The sequence below is a fragment of the Sander lucioperca genome, chromosome 16 (genome assembly GCF_008315115.2).
Source record: "Sander lucioperca isolate FBNREF2018 chromosome 16, SLUC_FBN_1.2, whole genome shotgun sequence".
Taxonomy (NCBI): Eukaryota; Metazoa; Chordata; class Actinopteri; order Perciformes; family Percidae; genus Sander; species Sander lucioperca.
This window is the reverse complement of record NC_050188.1, coordinates 8777617-8794921: the sequence shown is the minus strand read 5'-3', so window position 1 is coordinate 8794921 and position 17305 is coordinate 8777617. Positions and strand designations below refer to the sequence as shown.

The 17305-nt window shown below is 39.7% G+C and overlaps 1 protein-coding gene across 1 annotated transcript in view; it reads right to left on the bottom strand.

The window, feature by feature from the left end:
- Positions 1-17252, bottom strand: part of LOC118493415 (DNA topoisomerase 2-beta-like) — an 18881-nt gene extending 1629 nt beyond the window's left edge. The window contains exons 1-12 of the mRNA XM_035993118.1: positions 16607-17252; positions 14268-14432; positions 12065-12155; positions 10743-10806; positions 8749-8894; positions 8200-8297; positions 6759-6971; positions 5507-5680; positions 5326-5427; positions 5068-5205; positions 4817-4955; positions 2658-2815 (exon numbers count right to left, since the gene is read on the bottom strand). Coding sequence (XP_035849011.1) covers positions 2658-2815; positions 4817-4955; positions 5068-5205; positions 5326-5427; positions 5507-5680; positions 6759-6971; positions 8200-8297; positions 8749-8894; positions 10743-10806; positions 12065-12155; positions 14268-14432; positions 16607-16648 — 1530 coding nt within the window. The 5' untranslated portion in view covers positions 16649-17252. The remainder of the gene's footprint in view (positions 1-2657; positions 2816-4816; positions 4956-5067; positions 5206-5325; positions 5428-5506; positions 5681-6758; positions 6972-8199; positions 8298-8748; positions 8895-10742; positions 10807-12064; positions 12156-14267; positions 14433-16606) is intronic.
- Between the last annotated feature and the right edge of the window lie 53 nt (positions 17253-17305).

Here is a 17305-nt window from a genome sequence, read left to right as displayed (position 1 = left end):
ATAAAGATCTAGATCCGAGGATATCAAGAAACATGTTTCTTTGCCATGGCTGTTGATATGTCTTGATCTTTGTGCTATATGTGCAATTGACCCTATGTTCGAGTAGAACTACATGAAGCAGGTAATTAAAAAAAAAAAAAGAAAAATCCAGCTCCTCTGGCACCACCTAGTAGTGTCATTTGCAAAAATCCACCACTCCCTATTCAGATGTGCCAATCAGAGGCAGGAGGGGTGTCTAACTGCGTGTCAATCACTGCTCATGCACACGCATTCATTCTCCCTTGTGGGGGGAGGGGCTTAGGAGACCGTTTGGGCTTTAGCAGAAAGTGGGGGGAGAGACTGAGAAGTTGTTGATGTTCAAATTCTTTGGTTAAGTCCTGGACCTTGACAATCCTACCTACAGCACCAACAATAAAATGACAGATTAAAAAACACTGGGTGGTATCTAATAAGTAGCAGGGCCAGGCTTTCCCTTCACAACAACTTCAAATACTTTCTATCTTTTTGCTTTTCCTTCCTACGATGTGGTAGGTCAGATTCAGTTCTTCAACAATAAAGTTCTTTGAAAGTCTACAAGATGGAAATTATGCTTTGTACTTTGCACTCTCAAATTTCCAATAAATATTTAACAATGTTTTGATCTACTGAATAGTCTTGGAAGGTATACAGCTTCATCCTAGCTTCCATGACACTAACCCTCAAAATGTATTTAGCAGTGGATGTTGGGAGCATTATCACCCACAACCAACCGCACACAAATAACATCATATATCCCCATATGTTTAACTACAATAGTATGGGCCATTGGGGGAAAACATGGCTTTTTCTTGCCGACTGTGGCTAATTACAAGAATGATGGTCCGATCCCTGGCTCTTCCTGTCCCCGTGTGAAAGTGCCCTTGAGCAAGACACTGAACCCCAAGGCAGGCCAGAGCCTGGCATAGCAGCTCCGCCACCATCGGTGTATGAATGTGTGTGTAAATGGGTGAATGAGAGGCAAGACTCTAAAGTGCTTTTTAGGGCTGAAACAATTCCTCGAATAACTCGATTACAAAAAATCCTCGAAGCTTCGTTGAATCAATGTAATTAAGGTGGTACGGCTCACTGTGTTTCTGCACGGAGGATAATTACTAGAGCACACAACAGTTTGACACTTCTGTGGACACAAGACTGTTTATATACTGCCTATGCACGAGACTGACGGCCCAGATTACAAATGAACAAAGACGAAAATAGCGAGGGTCTAAGAGAAGAGACAGGTGAGAGAAAACGACAGAAAGTTTGGGGTCATTTTAAGCTGCAAACATGCTGCTACGTCATCTCTGTAGAAAACATCCAGTCTTCTCATCCATTCCACGGAGCAAACCTGACACCAGGTAGCTAACTAACGTCTGCTGCTCTCGTCCACCGCGCTGTTTTACATAACTAGCCTACAGTATGCTACTCTGCAAATAGCGATGTTTTACCAACAAGCTAAAACGAGAGCTGTCAGTTTGTAGTAACTGTTTATTAGTTTGCTACTAATCTTTGGAAACTTAGCTGCTGCCTGAGACAAACCGGCTCCTCCCCCCAGCATGGCCACTTAATATGCATGTGAATTACGTCATCATGCCGGTGATGTCTGCATTCTTTAGTCTTTCTCCTCACTCAATATTAGGCTTCTTAAAATGTGACCCCCAGAACAGTGTAGTTGAATAGCCCTGCTGTAAGCTTTGTACCGTCACATTTACCCTCTGGTTAGTGAACAGCTCTTTTGCATATCCAGTGCAAAGAGCCAGAGGCAAGAAGGGGAAGGGGGTGAAAAATATTAAAATTTGGGCCACCAAAAATGTACTTGGAATTTGGCAATAGAAAATGTTGCTTTTTCAAACAAAAAAAACTGTCTTTTGTATATATACAAAAAACAAGGTTTCCTTTTTTTTTAGTACACAGCAATAATAAATATTTACTATTGCTGTTTACTAAGTATTTCTTACTAAGTATTTCTTATCCGATTACTCGATTAATCGATGGAATAATCGGTAGAATACTCAATTACTAAAATCATCGACAGCTGCAGCCCTAGTACTTTTGTCCGGTAAGTTAGGAAGGCGTGATAAAAATGCAGTTCATTTACAATAAACATATGAACAACCACACTCAGGTTGCATCATAATACTTTTTCATCGCCCAGGGTTCACATTTTATTCTCCTTCCACCTGATTGTCTTTCTGAACTGTAGTCACACAGAAGCAGATTCCACACGGCAGCCTTTTTTTATATTCTAGTTCTTGTTAAGACTGGATCACAGAAGTGCGCGATGTAATCTTTAAAGCTGTACTTGTAAGGCTTATAAAACAAAATTCCCGAGTAATTTATCTGTGCCTGTTGGTGAGCTTTAATGTTTGATTCCGCTCCTCTTTACTGGTGCACTTTGTCGGTGTTTAACATGAGGTCCTGTAAGTATTATTTATTTTATTTAGTAAGTATTTGTGCGTGATGTTCCTCCAGTGTGAATGCAAACGGCTCAGAAATAAAGCCCAGACCCACTCCTTCTAACTTAACTCACCTTTGCAGCTATCTGTAATCAACAGTGACTACAAAGCCTTATAATTGTTTTTTTTTTTTTTGTTTCTTTTATTTCCTACACATCATTTTACAACTGTCCAGCGTCATACCTGCTTATGTGTTGCCTCTCGCACATTTAGGATCTTTCCTCTGAGCGGGAACACTCCGTAGCGATCACGCCCGATGACTCCTAGTCCAGAGACAGCCAGAGACTTGGCTGAGTCTCCCTCAGTGAGGATAAGTGTGCATTCAGAGGAGTGTTTGCCACCTAGGACATGGATGTGGAAAAAATTCATAATCTAATTACTGTGCAGTTTTCTGGATGGCTATGATGTAAAATGTCATTGTAATTCTCAGATAACAGCTGGTATTCAACCAGTCTCACATAACAGGCCTTTTCACAGCATACATTTTGTATTATCATAGTAGGAAAGGCATGTGTTACTAATAACACCAACAGAGTTCCCTTTGCCTGGATGGATAACCCAAAAACATAACTACGGCTGTCGCCAGAATAAAAAACACGGAAATCTCACTTTCTACAATATGGGACCTTTTTACGTAATACCCATAGGGCCCTATCTTGCACCCAGCGCAATTGACTTTGTACACCGACGCATGTATCATTCCTATTTTGCACCCGACGCACAGCGGACTTTTCCCTCCACAGACTCACGTCGGTAAATTAGGGAATGAACTTGCGCTCCCGGGGGCGGTTCAGCAAAAACAGGGGGCGTATTCCAGCGCAAACGTTCCCTAGTGCTATTTTTGCTATTTTAAGGCCGCATGCTTGGCCGTAATGTAGAGTGTGCACACCACCCATACACTTTGCTTCTCTCATCTCACGGACCCAGCAGTTCTCATTTTTGCAAACCATACATAAATACAAGGAAAAATATGACCTAGCTTTACACAACATTTCCATGAATCATGGATGTGTTGATGACATAAATGAGGAAATATTAGAGGACTTAAGGAGATGTGATGTTGAACTGCATGTGCCGATGCCACTTAACCCAAATGCCCCAGCAGCAGCACGGGAGAGGAGAGACAGAAGAGCTGCATCGTCTATAGTGAGGTAATCTCAGTCTAATGTTAGACTACATTGCAAAAATATCACCATGACATCAGAACACTGGAAAGTATGTTTTTGTGACATTTCCTTATTAACATTTTGACAAAAAGAAAAATCAATAGCAAACGTCGGTCTCCTGGGCTATAAACGTGCGAAAATGGATGTATTAAGAGCGTGCGCCTAGCAAATCCGCCATTATAATAGCAATCCGCCATGGAACAAGCGCGCCTGCTTTTAAAGGGAATGTGAGATAACGCTCCGATTGGTTTATTGCACGTTACGCCCAAACCACACCTATGAGTAATGTAGCTACTTCAGACCAACCCATTTTAGATTTGCGTCAGGCGCAAGAGTCATTTAGCCCGCTGGTATAATAGCAACAGCGCCCGAGATCCGCCCACAAAGCTACTTAAGTTTGATACTTGCGTTTCAGATCGTTAAAATAGGGCCCATAATGTGCAAATAATGCTTCTGAAGCCTTGTAATGCCTTTAGACAAGACTTCATAACTAATATCTTGCTCTGTAAACGCTGTTCTCTACGCCACATCAACATTTATGATTTTGCTTGAGAGGCAACAACCACAGCTCTGCCGTCAGTGGTGGACATTCAAGGCAACACGTTCTCCTATACATTAATTAATAAATGATCACACTTGTTGGAAATGGCCAATTACTTCATGTCCTATGGTCCTATGATAAGGTCCAGGAATGTTGGACCGGGATACATGATAACCTATGTCGGATTGCAGGGACCGCGGGATTATTTGTTCTGGGAGATGGGTCAATCCTAAGCGGGATGGATAAACACATAAGAAGCTGGCTCCAGACTAGTTTAATGATAGCCAGACATTATTTTAAGAGGATGGAAGAATGAAGGGGTGCCGTCAATCCAGGAGTGGGCCTGTGAGATTGGCATATATAAAAAATGTCATATAAACGGTTTGCCAGATTGGATGTATTATATACTAGAAAATGGGGAAAGTACCAGAGCTTTCTGGAGAACTCCTAAGAAGCTTTGTGTGGGGGAGAGACGTGTATGATGGGCTTATGGTGTTGTCATTTATACATATGTTTATTGTCTATTTTGTTATTATTTTGTTGAATGATCTGGAATATTGTATTGTATTGTTACTGTGTCATCTTTTCTTGATTTTTGATTAAAAATTAAAAATAAGTAATCACACTTAACACACCGGCATCGTTGGCATCGTCTAGCTTGGGAATGCCTTTGATCTTGCTGTACTTCACAGATGAGCACTTCTTATTAAGCTGGGTCTGAGCTTTGAACTTCACCCAGTTGAGTATGCTCTCAACGATCCCACAGTTGGTTGCCTGTGGGTGACAAAGAGACAAAATCCTTTCACGACTGATGCCAAACTATTTTACACCAGCAACCGAAAAGCCGAGTGAGGAGTTGAAACTGGAATGAGAAGTGTGTCCTTACAGCCCTGATGAACTTCTCTGACAGAAGGCACTTGGACCCAAAGCTCTTGGTCTGGAGAGTCATGTTCTCCTTGGTCTGGGAGTCAAAGGTGGGGTTCTCGATCAGCGCGTTCACAAACACCCAGATATGGTTCTTCACCTGAAGAGCAAATCAGAGGAAGGTCAATTTAAATAATTTTTTTTAAGGTACGCCTGCAAAAAATCCCACCACAGTCGCCTTGAGTTACAAATGTTGCAGAAAAAGCACACATAACCCTACCTGGAAGGGTTTGACCGTCACTCCCGCCTTGTTCTTCTTCTTCACCACTTCAATAAGTTTGGACACTATCTGGTCCACCACATAGTCAACGTGTCTGCCGCCCTGAAATATGAGCGCCCTCAGTGTTAGAAACAACATTTTTAATTGTTTACCTGAAGCACTTTTTTCACTGTTAGTATACCTTGGTCGTGGCGATGCTGTTGACAAAGCCGATTTGTTGGAATCCCTTCTCGCTCAGGGTGAGGCAAACCTCCCAGCGATCATTCACAGTCTCATTCACCACCTTCAGAGCAACGCCCGTCTCGTCCAGTTTGTCCTTCACATACAAATCCACATAGCTGCGGAAGCCAGTAACCTTTAGTCACAGAAAAGACAGATTCAAGTTAGGTTTAACAGGTAATATTTATTTATGTAACACCATCACATCTGCTGTCAGGCCTGTCATAAGTCATGGACCACAGCTGCAGAAAATGTTATAAGTAAATTACTATAGATAATAATGTTCATGAACAATAAATGTGGGAGGAAAAAAGCAACAATTCATTAATGACAGCAATGATATTAAATATCGTCCAAGCAATGTCTGCTCAAGTCTGATATGATGGCAGTTTACTCCCTGAGTGCAGCTGGCAATTATGTCTTCATTATTATTATTATTATTATTATTATTATAATAATAATAGATGACAGACTGAAACACTGATGAGTCTCAAATTTTGTTATATTTCCCCATTTGTACAATTGTCATGAAAACTAATACATATACACAAATATGCGGATCTCTGGATTTGCAATTACAGTTTAACTGGAAAGATGATCCATTAAAAATACTGTTCATATTATGATGCGTTATGCATATGTAACCTGTAAGCCACAAAATGCTTGGTAGCATAAACTAGCCTGTATCTTTTCAAACTTTGTTTATGCATTGAATTTAGTTTGCACCGACAGTAACTCTTCCATTCAGGCCTGAAGCGGAACTTCTCCCATCCCGGAATGCTGTGTGGACTAGCAAACACCAAGTAGAAGCAACTGGAATTAACTAAAGGGTGTGAACAGTATTTGTGTTAACGTGAGAGAAACTCAGAGCAGCAGAGAAGTGAGTATAACATGACTCTGTTGTTGTAATTAGTGCTGTTGAGATGACATGAGAAAAGCTGAACATGAAGTTTTATATTTGCATTTACAGCAAAAAGAGTCAGAGGAGAGATGTCTTAATGAATATGATTAAACATAGTTAGAAAACAACACAGATTACAAATAAAGGACATTGTCCTAATTAAGTATGTGTGGTCAACATTTTCATGTCTGTCACAGCTGGAACTAACAGTGGTCAAATCCCATATTAGTTCACCCTCATCACAAACTTTAAAGCCAGTACAGTACACAAAAAAAAAAAAAAAATAGGTAATGAGTTGAAGAAAGAGACTTACTGGTACTTTTTTCCCGTTCAGTGTGACTTTAACCCCCCTGCAGGAACCGGCTACATCATATGCTCTGCGGGTAAGGAGTGCTACGATATCCTTGTCCAGTTTGTCCATCTTGAACTTGGACAGGTCTGGCTGGAACGTCACGCAGGTGAAATCGTCCCCATCAAAGAACTTGATCTTGGGGTCAGAGGTCTTGTTCATGTTGTTCTGCCACGTCTGAGGACGGTAAAAAACATGGTAACATACACACTTCTAGATTATTTTATTAAATAAAAATGTAATAAACTCTTTTATACAGGGGGAACTGCATGATCCTCTTAAACTCAGACCAACCTTACTGTACCGAGTGCCTTTAGTAGAGCTGCCCCCTCTTAGTCGATTAGTCTACTAATTGGTTGTTTTGGTCTTAGACTAGGATTTCTTTAGCCGCTTGGTCTTTCTTTTTTTTCTTTTTTTTTTAATGCTAAACGACTTATTTACGAGAAACTTAAAAGCGCATCTCTGGTAAACCCAAGATTTAAAAGTGGTGCTTTTGCACGATTCTTTGTGGAAAAACTCAGTTTTACAGATCTGTCGATTAAATCAACTAATCTACAACAAAATTGGATGAGTGTTAGTCGACTAAGAATTTCTTTAATTGAGGACAGCCCTAGCATTTCGTCCCTCTCCCAAACATCCGTGATATCAAACACCTGGTGACTTATTTGATTGTACCCATACAACCCTTAAGGGTGCAACCACAAAAGGTGATAATATACACAACCTTACCTTAGATATGACCACATGTCAAAACCCTATAAAACAGCAATTACTTCATTGAAATATCACGTGACACTGGAAAAGATTTGATACTCTGCTACAATAAGATCAAATCATTATTCATGAATGTCTGTAACACACTGGACTACAATTAAATGTAAGATGTAGAGGAGCACAACGGCAGCTTCTACAGTTTGTAATCACAACTATGTGCTACGTTCTTTTCGCAAAAAAAGCATACATTTTCAGATGGAGGCAGATGATGAAAACAAAAACATTAATTACAGCCCCGCAGGGTATGGCAGGCAGACACAGCCAGACAAATGCTCTGTGGAGAGCAGCTGACTTGTGTCGGTCGCGCGGTTCCAGGAAAGTGGCTGCATGTGTCGATGATAATGCACAAAACATCAAGGCTGAGCGACCGGTACAAGTCCGCAGCTGTCCACGGATGGGGAAAGTATGTCTGAGCCTCCCGAACAGATGCACTGGCACTCCATTGCCTGCTTGTGGGTCAATGATCGGTTAACAAGTGACGGCTTTCGGTCACAAAAAAATATCTAAATTAGCACCCTTAGTCTTAATTTAAATCAATACGGACCATGAACAGTCGACCCAGGTATAATTTGTTTGGTTGTGTCACTATATCAAACTATCAAAGCATATTTAACAGAAGAGACATCCTCACCTGTTTGAAACTGTGTCTGTATTCCTTGCAGGCAGTTTCTACTGTGAACTTGGTACTAAAGATGTTACAAAGTTTAGCACCGTAGCCATTCCTTCCACCTGGGGACAAACAGACAGTTAGCATTACAGAGAGCAGTTAGCATTACAGAGAGCAGTTAGCATTACAGAGAGCAGTTAGCATCACAGACAGCAGTTAGCATCACAGACAGCAGTTAGCATCACAGACAGCAGTTAGCATCACAGACAGCAGTTAGCATCACAGACAGCAGTAATAGACACCAGTCACAGCAGTTAGCATCGCAGACAGCAGTTAGCATCGCAGACAGCAGTTAGCATCGCAGACAGCAGTTAGCATCGCAGACAGCAGTTAGCATCGCAGACAGCAGTTAGCACTGCAGGCAGCAGTTAGCATTGCAGACAGCAGTTAGCATTGCAGACAGCAGTTAGCACTGCAGGCAGCAGTTAGCATTGCAGGCAGCAGTTAGCATTGCAGGCAGCAGTTAGCGACTTCAATAACCACTGATAAAGATGTTAGGATGTCTCCTCTCACCTGTGACCTTTTTCTCATCGTCGTCGTAGTTGCTGGAGGTGAGCAGGTGGCCGAAGATGAGAGCAGGGACGTACATCTTCTCGTCCTTGTGCTCCACCACAGGGATTCCTTTACCATTGTTCCAGATAGAAATGGTGTTGGACTCCCTGGTGGAGGCAAACGAAAAAGGCAGGGATGAGTTAGCGAGGCTGTATGAATAGAACCTGGACATAGACCATCTGAAATGTATTTATGTGTAGGACCAAGTGAAACTCAATTCTTTTTGTGTACCCATTGAAATGTGTCTTGGTCAGCACAGAGATCCAAAGTACTGAAACCAGGCATCAAATATCTAGGCGGATTCTTAGCGTTGTTTATCGCTACTTTTATTTAAAAATGTATGACTATAATTATGCAAATTTTACACTGCATTTTATTTAGGCTAAGTTCTTGTATGGCGTCCTTGTATTAAGACAAAATTAACAAGGACACATTAGAGAAGTTTTGGTAAATAGAAAAAAATGGTTTCGTAGAAAAAAAAAAAATTTCTTCAATTTTGCTATCAGAAAAACCCAAGTATTGTATTGGCTCCAGTATTAAAGAATTTGCAATTTGTTGATTGATAGTAAAATGACCCAGTATTTGCATTTAAGTTACTTTATTACACTAATACTCAGTTCTGATCCCAGTCTACAGCTTTCACTGCAGCAGTAGTTATTTGCTTTTTTCCAAGAGAAAAATCAAGAAATTCTGTCCTGAAAAGACTGAAAATATGTTGTTTCTATGCCCTTGAAGTACAGGGCAACATCCGTATTACTTCTATTATTACGCTAGTAGTATACAGTTACCTCCTCCCCTATAATTGTACAGGCCAACGGGAATATTCATTCTGAACGAGGCAACTGTCTGTGGTAACTAACCAGACATACTTGGGTCTAGCTGAGCTAGACCAGAATATTAATATTATATTTGCCCTATTTAATCTCTAACTGGGACAGATTGGTGGGATTGCTGTGGACGAAGTACACACAGCAATACACTGATAAGAGCAAATGAGGTTTAACCATGTATCCAGCTAATTTCAATATCTCACGTTACTGTATTGTGTCAACAGTTAACTTCATCTATCATTGTATGTGGCGTTTTCTTTTGCGGGGGGTGCAAATTTTCCACCAAAACAAGTACCTTCCCGAGACTATTTTGTAGAGCCACTGTCGCTGTGTCCGGAGCTTAGAGCCCAAGACAATTGTGATTGGTTTAAAGAAACGCAGAGCGTTTTTTTCTCCTATCCCAGAATGTATGTGTGGTGTAGCCAGACCTTACTCCACAGTGCTTTGGAGATAGGTCTGGCATGCGAGACTAGTGTCTGGGTGTGAATGTATTTGTGAATATGTGCAGGGGTTGTGCTCGAGCAAAAACAGGGTGTAAAGTTGCACTTTAAAATGCATCATATCTTACCATCTTATCTCTGATATGATGGGATGCAGTTAGATTTGTGGTGACTCAAAATAATGACACCAGTGCTTAATAAGCTCACCCACAAGAGAGGAGCACTAACATCTCTATAAAGCCACATTAGCAACAGAGAACCGAGTGCGGCGGCAGGGCTAATGCTATCATTTATACAGCAGGGGACATTAGAGCGAGCAGCAGCTCCGCTGAAGGACACGCTGCTGTTTAAGCTGTTGGCAGGCTGGCGGTGAACCACACATAGAGCTCAGTGCATTTCAGCACAAGCTCTTTATGCTGTAGTTTCGCCTGGATCCATGTCTTAGACCTCAACCATCTACTGCACGTGTCTAGTCTCTGAGAAAAGAAAGGGTCCGTTTCTAACGGTGTAATGAGCTCATTAAAGCCACAAATACATTTACATCACATTTCATGGGACAAGAAAGAAATGATCAATGTTAAGTCAAAATCCAACATGTGGAGGGGATATACAGTATTTTGTCAAAGGTACATACTCTACTTAGTACACTCTTTTTAGAAATTATATTATGAAACATTGTACTCACGGATCAATGGTGATCTTAATGGCATTCATGTTTTTGTCCCTTTGTTTGTTGTCTGCTGCATTGACTGTCACAGGGGGGGAAAAAAACAGATAAATAAACCACAGATCCCAAAGTTGTGTCTTCAAATGTCTTGTTTTGTCTGACAAACAAAAAATCCACAGACATCCAATTTACGATTATAACAATAGAAAAAAAAAAGGCAGCACAGTCTCACATTTGAGAAGCTGGAACTAAAGAATGTTTTATTAATGAATTACTTGAAATGGCATGTGAATGCTTATCATTCCAAACATCTTCTGGTCATGTAAAAAGATTGAAGTATTTATTATGTATTATTTAGGAGAATGTATGTTTCAGCGGGTTATGAGATCCTTGATCTGGGACTGGGGAAGTTGTGATAGGAAACAACCTGTAGTGTATCTGAAAAAAAAAAAAAAGTTGTTGGATGCAAAATGGCAATAATATTCTCTGGGAGATTTTATACCTATTTTATATGGTGAGGAAAACATTTGTGATGGCAAATGTGATCATATCTAAATAAAAAGTAAGTACAATATTAATACTAAAGCAACCGAATAAGAATCATGTAACCCACTTGGTTCAGTTCAATGACCAAAAATGTTTAAAGAATTAGAATTTCACATTCACACATAAAGAAAGTGTAACTTGTATTTTTTTCTGTGAGCCTGCCTTAAATATCTGCTACCAGCCTGGGCCTCTTGTGTAATCACACAGGCCACAGCAGTAATAACCAGACAATGAACCTGCCATTAAAATATGAAAGCAATCATCAACAGCACTCCCATGCTGTGAGCCCAGATTACACTGCTGCGCCTTACTAGAAAGGCATCATTACTCCCACATCGTACTGAGTCCTTAAAACTAACATGTAACAAATAGATGTACAACTGCTTTATCAACCTTTATTTAGCTGAGGAGCGCTGACTGAGCACGCTTGCACTTTACCAGGTTAAAAAAAAAATTTAAATAACTGGAGCTTTGACCGTGAGATGCCACAAACACTGAAATGATTTCTCCGGCAACTTTTCATTTTTTTCACAAATGTCCACCCCGGCTGCAAACAGGGCACACAAAGAGGCTCACAGAGAGAAACTAATCTCCACATACAGTCCTAGATCAATGCTGCTCCACAGTGCCAACAGCAGACTGGGATTCAGTGAACAACGCTGATGTTTTTATGGCGATAATAAGCCTTCAATATCCCAGTCATAGAGGTACAATCTCAAATGACAAATGAACCTTCATATTAACTGTGCAGATTAGAGTGCCAAAGGGAAGATGAACAGTGTGGATTCACTCACCCAGAATTTCATCAAAGATTTTGTACAGCCCAGGAACGTAGGTGATTTCCCTCTGGTTCATTCCTATTTCTTCATCAAAAACCCACATTTGCTGAAAAAAAAGAAAAAAAAAAAAAAAGATACAAATAATTTTAAAGTGCCCATATTATGAAAAAAATCACTTTTTCTGGGATTTGGGGTGTTATGTTGTGTCTCTGGTGGTTCCACACACATACAAACTTTGAAAAAAATCCACCCATGCTGTTTAGAGTGAGATACGGTTTCTGAATGTGTCCTGCCTTCAGTCTCTGGGTGAGCTGTTCAAAATCGGCACGGCTTGTGACGTCACAAGCCGAAACGAGCAGGCTAACCGCAACCATTAGCTCGTAGCGTTAGCATGCTAACGCTATGGCTAACGCTAGCATGCTACCTCGTTCTCAATAGCAAAGCACTGCTACAACACACACAAGTTCACCATAATCTACAAAAGAACTACTTACATGTGCGCCCTCATTTTGAAGTCTCCCAGCTAATCCTGCCTTGTAACTGACCAAAGTTGTAGAAACAGCCTTTCTTTTACTGTCTATGGAGCTAGCTAGCTGATATGATCTACATCTGAGCTACTGGGCATGTGCAGTGCAATCAAAGATAGTACAGAAGAAGAAGAAGAAGAAAAGAGGTCTCACTCTGTAGCTAAAACAGAGACCAGGTGAAAAGAGGATCTGCAGCAGTGAGAGAGAGCACTGCAGTACAACACAAATATGGTGTTTTTTGAAAATTAAACCATGTAAACCTATTCTGGTACAACCTTAAAATACAATTATGAACCTGAAAATGAGCATAATATGGCTGCTTTAAGTTCAGGGTGGACCACTCATTGGTAGCAGTGACCATAAAAAAGCTAAGAGTATGCAAAATGAGCAGATACGTAAACATTCACGTGTAAGCTAATTAGCAGTAATAGATTAACTAGTTTAAAGGCTGCATTAAAGTCAAGTGATGTCATTTTCTGAGCTTACCAGACTGTTAACTCTATTTTCCTTAACCCACTTAGTCACTATATCCACATTACTGATGATTATTTATCTAAAATCTCATTGTGTAATGATTTTGTGATAGCACCAATTGTCAACCCTACAATATCGTCATAATATTGATATGGAGGTTTTTGGTTAAAAATGTCATGACATTTGAGTTTCTCCACATCGCCTACGGCTGAACGATTAATCGTTTTCAAATCGAAATTGCAATTTAAAAGAATGCGATTAGCTAATCGTGAAGACTGCGATTAATCGAATGTGCAATATTTAGTTGAATGTTTGATGTAACATTTTTAACTCCTCTTTTTATTATTATTATTATATTTACCGTTTTTTCACAAGAAAAACACTGGAATAATGTTACCACAGATTGGTTACAGAAATGTCCTGAAATTTTACATTTATTATACTTGTTTTTCTTTTTAAATCGCAAATCGAATAGCAATCGCAACATCTGACAGAAAAATCACAATTAGATTCCCCCCAACCCCAATCGTTCAGCTCTAACAGGGAGTCGCCCAAAGGCAGAAGGAATAGCTAACGCGTCAAGCTTTATGTGACTAGATTTGATCACACCTGTGCAGAAAACATTACTAAAATATTATTTAGTAGTAGACCAATTACCAGAACAATTTTCACAGAGAAATGTCCAGCGGCCCTTTTGTAACATAATGCCAATATGTAAAAAATTAGCACTTTTGATGAATTACAGTGCATGTCTGGGGGCTCTGCAGTCTATCCTAGGGCTGCACGATATGAGGAAAATATGCGATAACATTGTTGAATATCAAAACAACATTTGCGATAAATAAACAGATATTAAAGTGTACTCAGTTCTGCATTTCTGCTGCTTTCAGTATTTGCTAAAATACAACAAATTGCTTGTTCGAATTTAAAATAAATGAAATAAAATGATTACCAACATTATTTTATCAAACAAACTAAACACTGAATTGAATAAAAAAAAATGCACCACTAAAAAAAGACGATTATTAAGTGCAGTTTTCTACTGATATTTTCTTTCAACTAACACAAAAAAAATCTCTGAGTGTCTTTTGCAATATGTAGCAGCCTTTTGCGATGTGTTTGCTGCGCCCATTGATACTGCAATGACGATAATAAAACGATACACTGTGCAGCCCTAGTCTTTCCTCAACAATGGAAGGCACTTCCCCTGGACTCACCTGGGTGATGGGCTCCACGGTGCCGATGTACGTGTCTGGACGGAGAAGAATGTGCTCGAGCTGGGTCTTCTTCTGGTACACTCTCTCCACAGACAACTTGGAGCCAGCCTTGTCTTTCTTGGCCCCTTCCATCTTGCCAGTATCACCTCTGCCATTCGCAGCCTCCTGTTTGGTAGAATTTTTTCTGTTATTGATACACATATACCTATGTATGTACCTGCACATAAAAAAAATAACTTTGATTATCCGTGGCCACCACCAGGGGAACGCTGTAGACCTCTGTGGCTTTGTGATTTAGTGACACATAATCAACAGAAGCAAACTACCGGCCATTGCACTGTAATTGGAAGGCTTGTCTTGGGTTTGAAGCTATAGGTGCGTAGTTTCTGTCTCCCCGTGAGGAACAACACTGTCAGCGCATCCACATGATACAAGCTTTCTGTGATCGCGCACCACCCCTCCTCCACACAGTTGCTAGTAGCCAAGGAGTCTTCAGAAGAGGTAATCGTCTTCACTTGAGTTTCTGCGCAGGAAAGTCACCGGACAACACAATCGTCTGAACATAGTCATACTGAGAAATACAGAGAGAGTTGTGTGGAGCTGATAGTCTTAATTAACTTTGTAGCAACTCATTTGGCAATGGCTTGAATGGAACAGACATTCATTAATAGTTGGCGATTAATTTAAGAGTTGACAACTAATTGATTAATCTTTGCAGCTCTACTTCTATCTCTCTATTCCATAAGACTGTAATATTTGTAAAGGTTAATTATCAAGTTTGAAATGTTAGTGAGCATAAGATGTGAGATTTCGGTAATATTCAAGGCAATTCATTATTATTATTATTATGTATATTATTATTATTATTATTATTATTATTATTATTATTATGTATAGACTTTAACATTAATATGCCAGACAAAAAAATAAACCTTTACTTTAAGTAATGCAAACAAAAATTTCAATCACAACATCAATCAAATTTATTTCTTTATTTTGAACAAAAAATAACAAAATAAAATATAAAAACCTCATTAAGTGCGTAGCAACACACCAAAAAGAAAACCAATATCTATTAAGTGTTACAAACAATAAGTTCAAACTGTCTGAAAAGGAGCGGGACGAAGCTTAAGTTTGTAATTTTTCACACCCCTCATTCAACTTTAAATAGTTCCTGTGTATATTATACATTTTGTATAGCAAGATACCAAAATTAAAAAAAAATATGTATAATTTTAAACACCTACCAAAAATTTTAACATTTTGCACCAAACAACGCATTACCCAAACCATTCCACAAACTCACCCCACAGATCGTGATGCACATACTAATTAACAGTACAGTTAGGATGAGTTGAACATGCATCACAAATTGCACCACATATGTATTTAATGCAACTTTAATTTTCACTAGATCAGATGAAATTTTCAATAATATCAATGTTCCACAAGTTTGCAATCCTTTACCGTCACAACGTAGTGGGTTTGAAGGTACTGTATCTCCACTATACGGAGGAAGATACTGGTTACTTCGAGTGTCGAACCCCTACGCCATTGAAAAACCATGCTCAATGGCAATAGTACACATCTCCCAAAGCATACTTCAAGATGTGCATAAGTTAGACAAGTTCAGTTAAACACGTAACGTCAGTAGTACATTCGCTTCAAAGTGATTTACTAACTTAGGCACAGCGAGTTCACTTCTAATGTTCCTCACCGGTCAACACAGACCATTTTAGACACCAGTGGAACCAGATAGGAGACTCACCGAGAGAACATGCATTTATACCGTAATAACAACAATGCACCCAATGTTTGCTATAAGATAAGGCCGCTGCGTTCTGCTGTTTATTGAACATTGGTAATTAATTAAAAAGGTAAAGCTCAATTAGTTTTCTCCGTTTAGTTTGATTCTGTCTTTATTTTAAAGGTTGTTAACTAACGTTATGAACTATGGTCCCGGGGTCCTCAGTGAGACAAGACGTTGGGAGTCTCTGCTTGCGCCTTTCAGTGGTTATATTTGTAAAAACCGCTCCTGCATCAGGGGTAACGTTAGGGCCTTTAAAACCTTCTCTTAATACATCCATGTTTAAAACCCTGTCAGAATTTAAACCGAGTCCACAGCTGACCGCTCTTTAACAAGCGTTACGTTGAATCTGATTGGAGAATAGGCACTATGAAAGATTTAACGTTAAATGCGAGCGTACGCTTTTTAACGGACACCGGTGCAATGTGCTAAGGTGAACACAACACTTTTAGGCGTTACAAAAGCACAATTTAGATGATAAATCTGTAAATTAGTTATCGTTAGTTAGTAGTTAGTAGACACACTAACTTACCATCCACGAAAGACCCCCGCTTCCTGCTGCGCCGTTGGACATCTTCCTTTGTGATCTTAATGTTTTGTGATTCACCTCGCAAAATGTCTTCAATTCCAGTGAGATTAAATGTCCGTCAGCATAACAAATGTCTCAGTTACTGAAAGGTACCCAAACCTGTTTATCGTCCATTTTCTTTCTCCGTTTGCTTAAAGATAATCCTTTGAATGTATCAAAACAAGCAGAGTAGGGGAGTGTATCGCGGCTATTGTTAAAATCGACAAGCGGTGGCACAGTAGGCCTAAACTTCCAACAAAGATGCTAACCGGGCTACTTGCTGCCAAATAAATACTGTACAAAACGCACGCATTAAATAAGACTTACAATTTCATGTGAAAACTCAAGAGATTAAAATAGGAGTTTAACTAAAATTCTCTCAAAACGATACACTTAAATACAATTCATTTAGAAATAAAACGATTAGCTAGCAGCAGCAATCGCTGTCCGGCTCCGCCATCTGCAAGATAGACGGCGAATCGCCTCGCAGATAAACAGACCAATCAGGTGGCTGCTTTTCAAAGGCACCGGTACTTTGACCAATAGAAAAAGCCAACATTTTAGTGACCTATGGTATTTTTTCGACGCAAGATGGCGGCAAAAATTAGCTTCATCATTATTAGACTAGACCCGTTCTCCTGATACATCCATGGACTATACAGT